This window comes from Anolis carolinensis, chromosome 2 (assembly GCF_035594765.1).
Source record: "Anolis carolinensis isolate JA03-04 chromosome 2, rAnoCar3.1.pri, whole genome shotgun sequence".
Taxonomy (NCBI): domain Eukaryota; kingdom Metazoa; phylum Chordata; class Lepidosauria; order Squamata; family Dactyloidae; genus Anolis; species Anolis carolinensis.
This window is the reverse complement of record NC_085842.1, coordinates 129,716,975-129,734,312: the sequence shown is the minus strand read 5'-3', so window position 1 is coordinate 129,734,312 and position 17,338 is coordinate 129,716,975. Positions and strand designations below refer to the sequence as shown.

Sequence of the window (17,338 nt, the reverse complement as noted above, 5' to 3'; positions counted from 1 at the left end):
TGAAAGCAATTGGTTTAATGTTTATAAAGCTCAGTTGGTGCTAGCCCTTTGACGTTTTAATTATCTGAAAGATTATTTATAATTGATATGTTTATGTTTTTACAATTTTGTAATAGTGTGTTGCACTTACTTACTTAGGCGATCTCTCGTTGTCCGAGTATGATGACCCTCCTAGTGTAGTGTCTTGGTAGTGGGTACGTGATTGTGGAATCCTATTCTTGACCCGCATGTTCCACAGCGAAGGCATCTGTTTCCAGATGGAAGGCGGTCCCAGTCAGGGTTGGCTAGACACGCCTTCTTCTTGGCATGCTTCTCCCTTTTGCCCTCTATTCATGCCTCTTCAAATTCCACAGCACTGCTGGTCACAGCTGACCTCCAGTTAGTGCTGTTGTATTGTTATTGCTATTGTCTGTATCTGATCATCATCATCATCATTTAATTACTTATTAATCGCTCTCCATCCACGATGCTCTAGGCGATTTACAAGATAAAATTGTAAAGGATAAAATATATATACATACAAATATTGATAAAATTAACATAGGTTAAAAGCTCTAGTAAAGAGCCAGGTCTTGAGTGCTAGGGTAAAAGGCCCTAACTCACATATGGCTCTCATATAGGGCGGCAAGGCATTCCATAAGGCAGGGGCAGAAATAGAAAAAGCTCTGCGTCTGGTCCTTTCCAAGTGCACTTCTCTAGGACCCAGTACATAAAGTAAGTCTCGTTGGGATGGTCGTTGCAACCTCCGATGTATCTGGCATTGAATTACTGCCATAGTTGTAAGCTGCCCTAAGTCCCCCTTGGGGGTGTGTGGGAAGAGTGGGGTATAAGTACAGTAAATAAATAAGGTAAATATGCTAGTACTTATATGAAACCAAGGTCTCCTTATGTGACCTTGAAGCTTCCCCCATTGCTTTCACTCCATGGCGTTCTTCCAAGTCAGTGGTTCTGGAGCATTGGTTCTTTAGTCAAATCTCATCTCCAAGAAGCCACAGCTATCTTGGCCAATTCTGGAAGCTGAAATCCAAAACATCTGGAAGTCCAAATATTGGAACACAAATATTGAACCAAGGCTCAATGCTATGGAATCATGGGAGTTGAAGTTTTATAAGGTCTATTATTATTATCATCATCATCTGCCTCAATAAACTCCAAAACACATGAACATAAAAATACAATAAATTACATAAAAACACACATATAGCATTCTCATCCAAAATGTTGGTGCCTCACCAAACTACAAATCCCATGGTTTCATAGCACTGAGCCATGGAGGTTAAAGTGGAGTCCAACTGCGTTAATTCTACCGTGTAGATGCACCCAGTTTGATAACGCTCTTTCACCCATTCCACCAAGGAGTGTGAAATCTTTTATCTCTTGGCAAACGAAAACGAGGGAAAAGAATGGAACAGGATAGCACTGAAGTATCCTGCTCCGTTTGCCTTTGGCAAGGCAATGGCTTTCTCCATCTCTTCTCTCCCTGCCTCCCTCCCATGTTAACTAAGGGCCTGGCGATGTGGAACCCGCTGGCCCTCTATTCCGCCTCCCATTGGCTGCCGCTTCTTCGGGCGCGCGGAAGGAGGCGGCAGAGCGCGCGCTGATTGGCAGTTGGGCGGCCTGAGACTGACTGGCGCGCGGAGAGGACAGGGAGGGCGGGAGGGGGGAGAGCAAGCGTTGATTGTTTAGGTTTAGCTCCCGCCAGGGACAAAACCCAGGCGGCGGATTGGTGGAAGAAGGAGTGGGCGTGGCCCCACGGGAAGAGTAGGCGGATGAACTCAGGCGCGAAGCAAGGCGATTGGCGGAGGTGCGCGGGCTGCCTGGCGAGGATTGGCGGCGGCTTCGATCTGTCACTCAGCCGGTGGCGCGCGGAGTATGTGTGTGAGTGGTTGGCGGGGGCGAGGGCGGCAGGGAAGCGGTTGGAACCCCGGGAAGGAAAGGAGCGAGGCGGCGGTCGCGGCCATGGCACGGGTGTCGGTCCTGGGAGTGTCGCTGCTGGAGAACCCGAGCCCCTTCGGCCACCCGCTCCGCTTCCAGGTGCAGTTCGAATGCGGAGAGGCGCTGCCTCACGGTGAGTGGCTCCAGCCCCGCGCCCCCACCGCCCTGCCTGCCCGCCCGACTTTGGCAAACTGCCTCTTGCTGCGAAAAACACGAGCTCGCCATTTAGGCCCCGTCTACATTGCCATTTAAACGCAGCTTCAAAGCAGTATCGAAGAAAGTGGTTAGTCCTAGATTCAGTTCGAGGCCCAGGTGGTGATGGCACCAACCACAGAGCACTGGTGCACATGAAGGGCTTTTTTTCGCGCTTTTTTATGGGAGTTTGTTGTCTGCCCGCTGCAGTTTGGAGCTAGAATAGAATTGCATTAAATGGTTAGTGTGGATGAGGCCTGCCTTGAGTGGCAGGATGAAGGCGCGCGCACACCCGAAACCACCCTGCAGGCTCCAAAAGGCCTATGAAGCTGGTGTGGCATAGTCTACAGAAGCTTCTGCAAGAGTAAAGACCATATCACACTGTATTGTTAGAGCATTTTTATTCCACTGTGACTGCCATGGCATCTTATGGGATCCTGGGGTTTGTAGTCTAGTGAGGCCCAAGAACATCCTGGCTGAGAACTCCCAATGCCCCTCCTTAAACTGCAAATCCCACGATTCCATAGGATACTGCTATGGCAGTTAAAGTGGAATAATCTCCTCATAACTAGTGCAATGGTTCCCAGCCTTTTTTGATCAGGGACCACTCTCCAACATTAGTACCATAAGGGTTACGAATCAGTTTTTGGTCAACTTCAGATTCAGTTTGGTTATTTGGGGTGCTGATTCAGAAATTTGCTCCAGATAGACCACATCAGCACTAGTTGCTGATACAGAACATCTGCCATCCAGTAGTCGCCATCTGCTCGCCAACAGAAAACCATATTTAATAATCTGGAGCTGACATCAATCCAATGTAGTTTTCTGAATTAGCACCCCAAATAACCCTAGGAACAGGCCTAAAAGACACCAAGGCACCCCTGCTTTCAGGTGCCACGTGGAAGAGCTTCATTCAGGGGGAAGGAGGAGGAGGAGAAGCAACAGTCAGGAGGCTTGTTGTGCCTTTCCTGAGCAGTCAACCTCTCCTCACATCCCCTTTGCCTCAGCACTATAAATGGTTTTGTGAGACCAGTGTTGCAACAGTGTAGTAATTGTGAGGCCGCGGACCATATTTTAATTCTTGGGGACCACTGGTGATCCATGAACCACAGGTTGGAAACCACTGGTGTAGTGTGAAGGCCCAAAGAATGAACAGAAGATTGCTCTTTCGTACAGCTCTCTGCTTCTTAAACCGTGGATCCTGACCCCAAGTGGGGTCCCTTTTGCTCAATGCTGGGGTCATGAAAATTTTGGTAGTGGTAAGAGTTTTCTGAGAGCCACCCATTTACACAAATCTGTTAGGAACAACATGCAGTGTTTACAGTGGACTCTGCAGAAAATGCTTTAGCTGTACTCCAGAAAAAAAGAAAATTAGCTTGTTTAGCAAACCCTGCAAATGTTGACTTATCAGTAAATGATTCATTTTATACCTATTTTATATACAGTAGAGCAGGGGTCCCCAAACTTTTTATACAGGGGGCCAGTTCATGGTCCCTCAGACCGTTGGAGGGCCGGACTATAGTTTTTTTAAAAAAACTATGAACAAATTCCTATGCACAGTGCACACATCTTATTTTGAAATAAACAAACAAAATGGGAACAAATACAGCCTCAATGTTAATAATAATAATCATCATCACCATCATAAAAATAATAAAGAGGGTTGGAAGAGACCCCTTGGGCCATTTAGTCCAACCCCCTTCTGCCTTTGTGCACCAAAAGCAAAGCACCCCTGACAGATGGCCACCCAGCCTCAATGTTAGTAATAATAATAATAATTATAATAATAATAAAGAGTGTTGGAAGAGACCCCTTGGGCCATTTAGTCCAACCCCTTTCTGCCTTTGTGCACCAAAAGAACAAGCAAAACACCCCTTAATAATTAATAATTAATTAAATAATAATTAAAATACCATTATAAACAAGCAAAGCTTTGGAAGGCGCTGGAAGAGGTAGGAAAGGTACGCGCCTTTCCCTCCTTCGTGCTGCTTCCGCCTTCCTCGGCGGAGGAGGAGGGAGCCGCTGCCATGGGGACCGAATAAATGGCTTCGATGGGCCACATGTGGCCCACGGGCCTTAGTTTGGGGACCCCTGCAGTAGAGTCTCACTTACCCAACATAAACAGGCTGGCAGAACGTTGGATAAGCTAATAGCAGTAATGCTATGTAGTAATTACTGTATTTACTAATTTAGCACCAAAATATCATGATGTATTGAAAACATTGACTACAAAAATGCATTGGATAATCCAGAATGTTGGATAAGTAAGACTCTACTGTACCTATATGCCTGGGGTCACCTAAACAAACAAGTGGAAAAAGTTTTTAAAGTCCCGCTCTAGGGCACAAGACATGGTAGTTGTGAGGACAAAAATGAAGGAGTGGACCAGGCACACCAGTTTAGGGGAGAAAAAGTGAAAAGGGAGTAATCTGGAATATGTCACCCATGAAGCCAGCCACTCAGTCCAAGAAGGCTATAAGTCTCTTGATGAAGCACAAAGTGGCAGAATATGGTACCATTCCTTGGCATATTTGAGGAGAAAACTGCCAGTAATTCACATGCGAGCTATCTAGAATAGTGCTTCTTAAGCTAGCTGATGTGATTAATTTGTAGTTTCTGCCTCAAAATGTGCCAAGAAATGGTACCATATTAATGATCATTGGCTACAGTTTCATTCCTGGAAGGAACTGGCATTGGTTAATAGACCACCATGTTGACTAGTATCATTGAGTAGAATACCTGTACTGCCCTCAGCCACGCTGCTTCATTTCAGAGAACATGTTAAATGTCATTCTCTCCTTATAAACAGCAGCATGTAACCTGTTCCTACCGTATAACAAAAGAGGATTTGTTAACTGGTAGAAGCGGTGAATGTTGTCCATGGGTATATTTACACTACAGAAATAATCCAGTTTGACACCATTATAACTGCCGTGGCTCAGTGTTATGAGATTCTGGGAGATGTAGCTTTACACAGTCTTTAGCTTTCTTTTAGCAAAGATGACTGGTGCCTCACCAACTACAACTCCCAGGATTCTATAGCATTAAGCCATGGCAATAAAGTAGTGTCAGACTGCCATAATTCTATAGTGTAGATGTACACTATATTGGCCATTGGTAAGTTTCACAGATGTAGCTAGTGCTGGGATAGATGTCAATACACATCACATCATTGAGTATTTCTGCCTATAGAGCAGCATAAATGATGGAAGACTACTTCAGAAATGATCATTACTTCTTTAAAATAGGCAGGACTAGGTCAGTTTTTAATAATATTTGGCTGCTCACTGTGCACATTTGGTATCTTCCATTTTAGCTATTTTCAGAGGGGCAGGTGCATTAACAATAAAAGTCATCTGGCACCTCAAATACGAATATCCTTATTATTGCATAAGTTTTTATTAACACTGGCCACTTCATGATATATATTATATATGAGCCCTAATATACCTATGCTTTGGGTGGATTGTATTCAGTGGAATTAAATGAAAATAAATCTGCCCATTTTCAATATATGGATTTTCTTTTTTTAAAATAATATAGCAGCCTACAGAATTTGAGAGTACATGTCCTTTTCTGGTGGTCTTTTAAATTCTGGAATCTGGGCTTCTGGACTTCTGTTTTCTAGTATGTAAAAACTGGCTCTAGAATTCTGGGAGGCAGATTAGAATTCATTTAGGGCTTTTGACTTCATCTTTATCTGGTCTTGGAAGCTTGGGCAGACTGAGCAGGGATGGTAGGAGGAAACCATTATTAATATCAGTGTTGTAGTGGAAAGGTCTCCTTTCAGGATTGTCCAGGTCCTTTCCCTGAATATTCATAAATTGTGAGCAATTTATAAATGGTTCAACACTTAGAGCGCTTTGGTACTGTTGTTTATGCTTTAAAACAAAAATACAACATGTCTACAAATATTCTTGAAAACAAACACATGTTGAAAAGTTGAGATTCCAGATCGCTACATTTCTTTGTTACTTCAGGCCATTCATCCTTTTCTCCAGTGTGCCTTTTGAATCTCCTTGTTTTTGGTGTGAAAACACGATACGCTTCATTTTGCCTACTTGTGACCCCTGATGTTTAGATATACATACATTCTTGTAACTAGTAATATCACATGTGAGAAGTGTTAACCTTCACTGCTGCACCGGTGGTCTATTATAGCAGATTGCACACAGTGTTTTCTGATTTTTGCCTAATGAGATGATCCATAAAGACTGAATGCAGGCATAATATTTAAAGAGAAACTGCAGCAGATTCTTTACCCCTGTTGAGAGCCAGGCTTCCTCCCGCTTTGTAATTTGCATGATAGATGTATACTTGTTCTAGCTGAACTCAGGGTTAACTGTCAGTCTTGTTCCTCTTCCATGCTTCAGGCAACTTGCCTGGAGTTCTTTTTTAAAAATCTGAAAGCTTCACATACATATTTATTTGATGTTTGTCCACTTTTTAAAAATGGAAACACACTTTTAAAGGCTCCAAAACTGCTCTAAGGATTAGGAAAAGAGTCTTGGTGATGTGATTAGCATAGGTCATTTAGAGTTTGGCCAGCTTTTGCAAACTCTCAGACAGCTTTCCTTGTGTCCAACTTCCCTAAAGAAAATGGGTTTCACAAAACTGAGTGAGAAGAGTTGTTAATTAACTCATCTACTCTATGATAGTTGCATCTGTTGAAGGGGGCTTTCCTCTCCCTGCCCAGGCTTGGTGAAATGCAATTATGTCTACCAGAAGTCAGGATGCATCGGAAATGAGATGAGCTGACAGTTGCTTATTCTTATATCTTCAGTCTCACTCTTGAACATTCTGCAAAGCATGTGTATATATAGTTCTTCAAATACTGACACTAACTCAAATTTTCCTTAGTGTATTGACTTTCCTTCTGAGGATAGGAATAAATATGTTTCCCACAGGGATCGAAGATTATGGTACCTATAGTTCTGCTGACTGCATTTTTATCTTTCAGATTTGGAGTGGAAGATCATCTATGTGGGTTCTGCAGAGAGTGAGGAATATGACCAAGTTCTTGATTCAGTGCTGGTGGGACCTGTTCCAGCTGGGAGACATATGTTTTTGTTTGAAGTAAGCTATCAACTAGATTTTGGAGAAGGGAGAGAAAAGCCAAAAAGAATGGATGGTGGGAAGAGAGGAGAATAAGGAAATAGAATAAGGCTGTGTGACCAGTGATCAGAACTAATGGTAACGGGAATCTAAAAACATGGGAGCCAACAGGTTCACTACAATTATTTTCACTTGCGTGTATATGTGATTCAAGTCATGTCAACTTTGGGCAACCCACAATTTTTCTTATGCAAGCAAGACTCAAATGTGTTTTGCTAGTTCCTTCTTCTGAAATACAGCTTACAGCACCTGGTGTTCACTGACAGACTCCGGTCCAAGTAGTAACCAGGGCTGCCCTTGCTTAGTTTTTGAGATCAGACAGGATCTTTTGCCTTTAGGGGCGTTTGACCCAATCTACAGTTCAACTGCATTATATCCTGAAACATTTTTCAATTATAAATGACCCTGCAAACTTTTGGTGCCCCTTTTTCTTTATGGCAATGATTTATCTTACATTTTTGTTTAATTATAACATACACAGTTGTTAGGCCTTTCTGTACATCCTCTTTATTATTTTTGATGACCCCTCTGAAGTGTAGAAATGTCAAAGAGAGGGGAATACCTTCTTCCTGACTCTTCAGCCAGGAAATGAGTGATGTTAGGATTCCCACCCCAAACCGATTGTAGTACCTATGCTATACCCAGTGTTTCAGCAGAAGATCAGCTGATGCTATTTGAATTACATTCTTTTTTTTTTCTCCCACAATGATGTTATTAAGACAGCTCAAAATGTTACAATTTTTTTAAAAAAAAAATCAGAAGTGCTCAGGTCAAAAGCAACTACTGCAAACAGTTGATCCTTTTTCAAAAGGTTAAAAAACAAGGTATTTAGAAATAATTACTTGGAGTTATTAGGAGATAGGACATGAAACAGATGAATGTTTATGTCAATTATAACAGGACTTTTGGTGGAAAATAGAAGTCAGACAATATGACTGGGTCATATTACAAGTTACAAGTGTAATTTGTTAATGTTTTAAAACAAGTTAGATGGGAAATAGTCCTTAGGTTCAACTAGAAAGAGCAGAGGTGGAAGTTCAGAGCAATGCTGAGAGTGATGTCACTTGAGATAAAACACAGAGCAAAATTAAAGATGAGGGGGTATATAAATGTGTGTGTGTGTGTGTGTGTGTGTGTGTCAGTCAGAGTAGAAAATGATGGCAGAACAAAGGTTTGTGATAAGGGAAGGACACTGGTAAGTTCAGGATTGAGTCTGGCAAAGATGAAGCATTGTTAATACAATTACAAAAGGTCTAATGGAGGATTTATAGACTAGATGATGTAGGACCTGTTCTGGAAAGGATGTATATCCCATACAGAACAAATAGTCATTAATCTGGGCACCTCAACATTTTCTAGAATGCTGGGTTGAGATTGATGTTCCTAAACTTCAGTGGCCCTTTTCATTGACTTTCACACATACATTGTTTTGTTTAATGTTCCTGAAATGTATTACCAATCCCTTTAGCTATTCAGTATCAGAAACTACTACAGTCATGGTGGGCTATCATGGGAGTATTTGTTTTTTCTTTTTGACTTAATTTTTAGATTGCACCTGTTTGTATGTGCGTGTGCCATGACATAAGTATGAGGCTAATAAAATCTTGTTGATATTTGTTGTCTTGTCATTTATGACTTTGTTTCTTCAAAAATATCCCATCCCAAGTTGTATCTTCATTTTAGGTTGAATTAATTGTAGCTGAATGAATGAAATCATATATTGCAGCCTGAAGATCCCAAGTTCAGTTGCTGTCATTTCTTAAGTTAAGCCCTAAAAGGCCTCTCTAAAGCTGTGGAGAACCATTGCCAGTTGGCATCACTCTGCTAAATGGACCAACATATTAGTTTGGTGTAAAGTAACTTCCTATGCTTTGCAATGAAGTAGTGTGGTTTTAGTGAATAGCTTAGGCCAGGGCCATGTAGACTTTTGAAAGTCTATAGAAGCTCAAAGGTAACAGCTATTTGGTATTTTTGATAAGTGTCACTGAATAGGACTAAATAAAAAACAAAACAAACTTGGCATTTTGGAAGGAGGATAATGATACAAATGTCATTTATTTTGTTCTGGTCTCCTTTTCCTCTTTAGGCTAATGCCCCCAACCCTGATCTGATCCCCGAGAGTGATGCTGTGGGAGTTACAGTAATACTCATCACTTGTACTTACTTGGGGCAGGAATTTATCCGTATCGGGTACTATGTTAACAATGAATATATGGATCCTGAACTAAGGGAGAATCCACCCCTCAAGCCAGACTTTTCCCAGGTAAGCTGCTGGTTACTGATCAGTTACTGGTATGATAACTCCCGGAGTTCTGGGCTTAGGTCCTGTTGAAATTTAGTGTAATACTACACTGGCATAACTCCATGGAATTGTGAGAGAACTGAGGCATCAAATCTGAAGAGAAGAGTGGACCTGTGTCTTTTTGGAAATGCTTGATACTCAGTCCTGTAAGGAAACAATACTATATACAACATCTTTGGGATTCTTGGAAAATAATGCTAAGATTGCCATCCTTGATTCCATCTTTCATCTAATTTTGACAGTTCTTCTTTTTATTTCTAGTTGCAGAGGAATATCCTAGCCTCCAATCCCCGAGTCACCCGCTTCCACATCAACTGGGATAGTCCTAGAGACCAGATGGACAATATTGAAAATGTAGACCCAGAGCCTGATGGCTTCCTGCCTCCCAACTGTGCATACATCAAAGGGTTGGCCCCTTCCATGGCTCTTCAGCCTGAGAATTCCATGGACTGTATGTGACCCAAGACAAAGACCTAAGGACCTTGCGTAGAGAAGGCCAACTGAAATGTTTATGTGATAACTGGGGGAGGGATTTGCTTATCTGATCAGTGGAGATGAATGACACATCTCTCTAGACAAGACATTTCAGAGCTTGCTTCCTTCCTGTTGGGATTGTGACAGATCTACTTTGCTGCCTGTAGGTCTTCTATACTGTTTCTTAATGAGGACTTGAACCCTCCTGCCATTCCTGCTTGTCCTGGTGACTGAATAAACAAGGATCCATTGCCATATTTCCTGAAGTTGGGAGCAGTGTGGGCTGCTTTGTTGCTCTGAGCACCCAAATTAGAAGAATCTTAGGACAATGAGCACTTTCCTTCAGAACAGTTCCAGTCTCTGGTCTTTTGATTTTATCATTTAATTCCAGCAGAGAGCTAAGCTTTGGAAGAGTTGCATCTGCCACATAGCTGGGTTCTTGATTCTTCTTCTCTTAAGAGCCAATATTCTCTCCCAGTTATGTAACAGTTATTCTGAAGTTAGGCTTGGCATAAATGGTGGACAAGTAAGAGGAAGTGTCCCGAAAGGTGCCCTCTCTGAGCCCAGTCAGTTTGATTAGGCAGTGGGTAAATTTAGAAATCCACTTGACATCTCTTGTATTGGACATGACTTTTTCATGAAGTCTGCACTTGAGGTAGTCTTGGTGTTGATTGATATATAAAGTCTTGTTTCAGCAAGTATCCCTGTAAATGTTTTGCCCTATTAGAATGGCCTTTCAGATAGGACAAAACTATATCTGCATAATTGAGGGTTTTATATTTCGTCCTGCTTTCGTTTTTTCAGTTTTCTTACCCTGTTACTTGGCCTGTCTATTTCTCTCACTGGCATTATAGATATGTGCACTGCACACAGGTTTTTTAAAGTTTGTTCACATTGTGAAGTGTCTGTCCTACCAATAAAACATTTGGAATAAATTTGTGTGAATTCTGAGTGGTATACCTTTCATATATCTTATGATTTTCTGTTCATTTTGACAAATTTATGCTTGGAAAGATTAAAGGAATGGCATAATAACATTCACATTTTACAAACAGGAATGATGAATCATATTTCAATTACTGTGTGTGATCAATTGGTCTATTATAGCTATGGGGATTTAGTATGATATGGAATGACTAGTTTAAGTCAGCTATGTGGGACAAGTTTTGTCTTAGATGCAGATTTTTAAAATCTTTTTTTATATAGGAAATTTATTTTTTCCTTGTGTTTAAAAAGAAGTTGCAGAGAGCAACAATGGGGGAAGGTAGCAATTTAGTTCTTAGTAAGTCTGTCAGCTCTTTCATCTCTGACTTGGTCAGATTTTACATATCTATATATAAAAGTCAAAATACGTATGTACCAAACATGGCTCCTACATGGCTTGATGGATCTGGACCAAACTTGGTAAACATACCTTTCACGATACAACAAAAAATACTGGTGGAATTTGGGGTTACTGATAAGAGGATGATGAGAGTTGTAGCCCATCATTCCCACCCATGAACTGGTGTTGCTCTTCCCCAAACTGGTCAGATGGCTTAGCCTACTTGCCAGGCTGCATCTCCCAATATCCTTACCCCTTTGCTAGGCAGGCTGGGGATGACAGGAGTTACAGCCCAACAAGAAGGCTGAGCTATCTGCCCAGTTAGGGGGCCTGGCCAGATCTGGAGCTTATGGGAGTTACAACCTGACCAGGTCATGGGATGGTGAGAGCTGCAGCCCAACCAAGTTTTAGAGGATGATGGGAGTTCTTAGTCCAACCACATCCAAAGATCTGCATCATTGCCACACACGAGGGTGCGTCTCCTAACCGATCATAGAGCTCAGCCTACTTGCCAGGCTGCATCTCCCAACATCCTGACCCCTTCATTAGGCAGGTTGGGAATGATGGGAGTTGCAGTCCAACATGAAGGCTGAGTCCTCTGACCAGTTAGAACAACTGAGTTCCAGCCCAGATGGGAGTTGATGGAGCTGATGGGAGTTGAAGTCCAGGCAAACCATGGGTGATGGGAGTTGCAGCTAGCCTGATTTGGGACTGATGGGAGTTACAGCCTGACCAGGTCTTGGATTGATAGGAGTTACACCCAAGGGCTTAACATTGAGCTGCAACCCCAAGAGGCCCCTGGGCGCTTTTATAGAGACTTAAATCAGCAAGGTGTGGTCAGCACCTGAGGGATTGTGTGTTGTTTCTGTAGTTTGTTTTTGTCCTATGTTTCATTCAATGTAGATTTTATTAAATAAAAATATTTTAAAGAATTATGACTTGTCCTGAGTTATGCTTTTGAAGCTGTTTTTAAAACTGCTTCCCTCTGCCTCTTCTGGTCTGTCACTTCCTCCAATATCCCACTACATCCTCCCTTTCTAGCATCTGGCCATTCCTCAACTGCCAGCAGAATTTCTCTTTCCAATCATTACTTGCAGGTGAAGTCATACTTTACACTCATAATAAAAAAAATATGAGAACACAACCTTCTGCAGAGATCAAGCCATTAGGGCTACTCTTAGCACATTTCTAAACTTCAACTAACCAGGAAAGTAAGTAACTCAATTATTAGAAGATCTTAGCTACCGAGAGTCTATTATACTTGTACCCTGCAGTGTATGACGACTCCAGGTGTGAATCAAGGAGTTGAGTACAAGGTACAGAGTTCTATCAATCTGGAACTCCTTTAAAGCAAGTCTTTGCCTTATAGCAGCAAGATTGCCTCCATGAAGGGCAGAACTGGTTCAAGAATTTCATATTTAATTATGGTCAAAAAGAGGAAATATACTGGTGAGTCAATGTTTAGGCAGTCAAAGTTCCCTTAGAGGCTTGGAATTCAAAAAAAGCAGAATGATGTGAACATCTGAGAGATGGATCCTCCCTTTGCTCAGTATGAACAGATAGTCATAGGGCATTTGGCCTCTTCTTTCCAATTATTAATCGTTTTGGATCTTTGCAGGTGATGGAAAACTTTTGCTAACAGATCTAAATAAAATAATTAAGAATTAACACCATTTATCAGAGTAAACAATTGTTAAATGTTATATTAGCACAGTCCTGAGTTGGTTCCATTCACATTAAAGAAGACAGGCATTGGGTTTGATATGGACTATTTCGAGCTGTGCTTAGTGTTGGAGTGGGGCTGGTAGAATTAGCATGACTTTTTGATAGCCATACAGTGGGGGCTTTCCCTATATTTATGTTTTTCTGATGGATAAAAAAAAACTCCAGTAAGAAATTCTTTTATCAAACTCTTTTTTCCTTAAAGTAAAAGAAAAGAGGATCTTTATAATCCTTTCCAAGGTCACCTTTCCTTTAAGCTATGTCTAAATGCAACTGCTTTTGACACAAGAGGATTTGGAAACTATAAATGAAAAAAATAGCTGTGTTGTGGGGATGAGGAAGAGGTAGAAGGAAACAATAGAAATGCTTATGGAAAAAAAATACTTTTAATTCTTTTTTCTCCAGTCCTCTATTTTCAATTTAATCCAATTGCAACCACAATACCAAGGACAAGCCAAATTATTTTAAGTTGCGGAATACAAGAGAGTAGATTCCAACTGAACATTAGAAACACCTTTTTGGCAGTAAAAATTGAACCAATTACCTAGTTGGAGGAGGGTTCTTTTCCTAGATGTTTTCAGAAAGAGGCTGGAGAGCTACCTTTGGATTCCCTGCATTAAGATGGGAATGGGGTTGGATTTGTTGCCCTATGGGACCCCTTCTCTATAGCTTGATTTTTTCAGTCTTCCTGGCACATAAGATCAGGGCTATAGTAATTATGGAGACCTTTTTTCTGAGATGGGTTATGTAATAGGCAGGCTGCAGAAAGTGAGGCTTCTCTGTTCCCTCTTTGAATGCGACCCAGGGCCCTTCCAGAGCCCTATATCCCAGAATATCAAGGCAAAAAAAATCCCACAATATCTGCTTTGAACTGGATTATCTGAGTCCACACTCAGATAATGTGGGATTTTCTGTCTTGATATTCTGGGATATAGGGCTGGGTGGAAGGGCCCCCAGATCTCTTCAAATCTGAGCTACTGATGAAAGCACCCTTATAAACTAGTGCTTTCCCTCTTGCCATTAGATAATTTGTTTGTAAAGCCAAGAGGCTATTCACCGTCAAAATGTATTACTACTGTTATAACTGTTATAACACTTAAATGGCCCTGAGAAAGCTGTCTAGAAGTTGTTGAACTCCCAATCCTATCTGCTTAACCATGGGCAAGAAAGGAGTGGTAATTCATCTACATCTGGATGACTGTAGGCTCCTCACCCATTCAAAATTAGCATGCCAGATTATATCGCCAGTTCTATTTACATAGTCTCAGATTATACTTGGCACAGCATTTCAGAGCATTTCCGCTATTTCGGATGTGTAAGTAAGAAATCTGAGTAACAAGCCAAACTAGTTTTCTTATTCCAGTTCAAAGGGATAACATTAAAAACACACACACACACAGAGTATAGTGTGCCTATTTGCTATATCTAAAATAGCTCTTAGTTACTGCAGTGCCCAGTCACTAGTACACCTGTTTATTTTGCATTACTCCTCACCACTTAGCTTTTCTCCAAAGTAATTCCCATGTTATAAAACTTGTATATACCAGCAGAATTGAAATGAAAAATAAATCCATACACAGGGATAAAACACAATCTGAAAAATCTACCTGCTTTATATTAGGGATTTTTGTTTTTGTTTCTACCCTTAATCATGTCACACATTATATGAGGGCATTATTTAATTTCACATAAAAATCTGGAAGCAAAAGGGGACTTGCATTTTTTTTCTGTACCTAAATAATGGTACCATTTTAAAAGGACAATGTGATTTTTCTGTTTGCCCCAGTCCCTGTGATTCAGACTGTCGACAAGATATTCTTCACAAGCACCAACATCGCTGCTCAATATACACATATAGCAATTATTCTAAATAATAACAGTATGTGTACTCATTATCTATGCTAGGAACCATATACAAAGAATATGTGCTAAACGTCATTTCATTGGTGTTTTAATGGATTTCTGTACCCCTTTCAAAATGTTGATTGTAATCATTATTGTCTATTTGGATCTAGGATGGCAGTTCCTCAGTTACCTTTATCTGCAATTTAAAATCTTTGTCAGAGTTCCTGTCCTTGATTCCTTCATTGTAGCAGGACAAAATGATCTATTCAGCAGTGGCATCTGTTTTCTTTTACATTAGTTTTTAGTACCAGGCAAAGTCAGCCCCACATTCCCAAAGCCTCTAACTAGATTGATTTTCATTTGCTGCTTCTTAAAAAATCTGAAATTGTCTGGTTTTGGTTTTGATGTTCATTTATACAATTCTGCTTATTGCTCTGTTTTATATATTTTTATTATGACTTTAGGTCAAAATTGGAGTGAACAACATCCTTTTTTGTTATTGAAATGTGCCTTAAAGTCATTTCAAACTTATGGTGACCCTGCCTGTCCCTAGGTTTTTGTGGATTTGCCCCTGTCCTCCTTTGTGGCTGGGAGAGTGTGACTTGCCCAAGGTCACTCAGTGGGTTTCCCCAGCCAAGGAGGAATTTGAACCTGGTCTCAGGAGTCCCAGTTCAATGCTCAAACCACTACAACGGTGTTTACTTTAAAAGTGGAATTATGGTTTTGTGTCCGTAACATTTCTATAGTTCATTTTATATTGAAGACTGTATCAGGTTTTAAGAGTCCATCTTGCAACATATAATCTGCTTGTGAACTAAAAGACATAAACCATCATCTTTTGTTCTACTTGATCACTCAAGATTTTATTCTCACTTCCCATGAACAACCAGGGGATTGTAATAGTTACAACTGTGTTGATACGTGTATAAAAAGTTTTGTTTCAGTGGCAATCCCTTTCGTTTTGTGTGTGTGTGTAGGAAGTCTAATATTGAAGCATGTGGCTAGCTACGGATAGCTTTCTTTGGAAATGTAATTACTCCTGCTTCTTTCCAGGCAAATGGGGTCTAACATAGACAGCTTTTCTGTCCTGGGAACACAAGTAAAGAAAGGAACTTTGGATCCTGAGATTGCATGGCCCCTGGGTGGAATTCTGGGAACTGTAATCCAAACAAATATATAAAATTTCCAAGCTGTGGTAATACTGCAGCAAAGAGAGTGTAATTCTAACACATTTCAGTATTGGCTCTCTACTAGTAAAAGAAAATCAGATTTGAAATAGTCCCTACTTATATTTTCATATGCCTCGAGGAGCACGAGAATGTATTTCTGGAAGTAAACCCTGCCCCTGAGTGGGAAGCATTAACCACAGCTGCTGTTTTGTTGTGCCGTCCCAGTTTGAGGCTGGAAGATTCCCTGTGGTCTCATATGCTCCAAACTCTAAAATTGCCCTCTCTTCTTAGCACCCACTGCTCACATAATGTACATGCGGCTCCAAATGTCAGATATTTTATGGCAACAGAAGGGAATCTTAAAGCTGCACAATAGTTGTCTTTGTTGTGTTTTTATTTAATCTCATCTCCCCTAGGAAATAAAGCTCGGTGGCACCACTCCAAATTTCATAGTCTGCTCTGGGCAGGAACTACATCCTTCTCCCTTTAATCAGAAGCTTATTTACTGTCTCAGTGCATAATCTCGCTACTGTACTTTGGTTTGTTTCTTCTTTGGCAGTGCCCACTGCAGGAGCCATGTTTTCTTGCAAATAAAGTCTGTCTCCTTGGCACCATTTCACAAGGGGAGACCATCATGCTGTCTTGAAGCAGAGGCCTAGCTAGCAACCCATTTCAGAGAGACAGATCAAGTTCATTCATTACCATTAGTCCAGAGTAACACAGAGGCCAACATATAGGCTGAAATGTCTATTTGTTGGTATGTCTGTGCTATGCACATCTTCCTTTGGAAAACCAAAATGGTTAAGGCCTGATTAAAAAAGGTCTCTCTTTCAGGACTGCAAATATATTTTTGGACACATGTGCACCTCCATGCTGCAAATTGAAATCTAGCATGATGGCTTAAACAGATTAAGAGAGCTGGGCCAAAACTAACAAAATGAATTTCAAGAAGGACAAATGTAAGATACTACACTTGGGCAGAAAAAATAATAATTGCAAAGATAGAGGATGGGTGATGCCTAGCTCAACAATAGTACACGTGAAAAAGATCCTGGAGTCTTAGCAGACAACAAGTTGAACATGAGTCAACAGTGTGATACAGCAGCTAAAAAGCGAATGGAGTTTTGGACTGCATCAAAAGGAGTATAGTGTCTAGATCGAGGGAAATCATGGTGCCTCTCTATTCTGCTTTGGTTAGGCCTCACCTGGAATACTATGTCCAGTTCTGGGCACCAAGTTTAAAAGCGATATTGACAAGCT

General features: G+C 41.0%; 1 protein-coding gene across 2 annotated transcripts; it reads left to right on the top strand.

Moving 5' to 3' along the window:
- Positions 1 to 1,754: 1,754 nt before the first annotated feature.
- On the top strand, positions 1,755 to 12,275 carry asf1b (anti-silencing function 1B histone chaperone). Of its 2 annotated transcripts, none has more exons than XM_008104612.3 (4): positions 1,755 to 1,878; positions 7,088 to 7,203; positions 9,329 to 9,505; positions 9,806 to 12,275. In XM_008104612.3, the coding sequence occupies exons 1-4, from the start codon at positions 1,770 to 1,772 to the stop codon at positions 10,001 to 10,003; spliced, it is 600 nt and encodes a 199-aa protein (XP_008102819.1). In that variant the 5' UTR covers positions 1,755 to 1,769; the 3' UTR covers positions 10,004 to 12,275. The 2 variants fall into 2 exon arrangements, with proteins under 2 accessions (XP_008102819.1, XP_003217351.3); XM_003217303.4 differs by lacking the exon at positions 1,755 to 1,878 and adding an exon at positions 1,885 to 2,068.
- Positions 12,276 to 17,338: the final 5,063 nt, after the last annotated feature.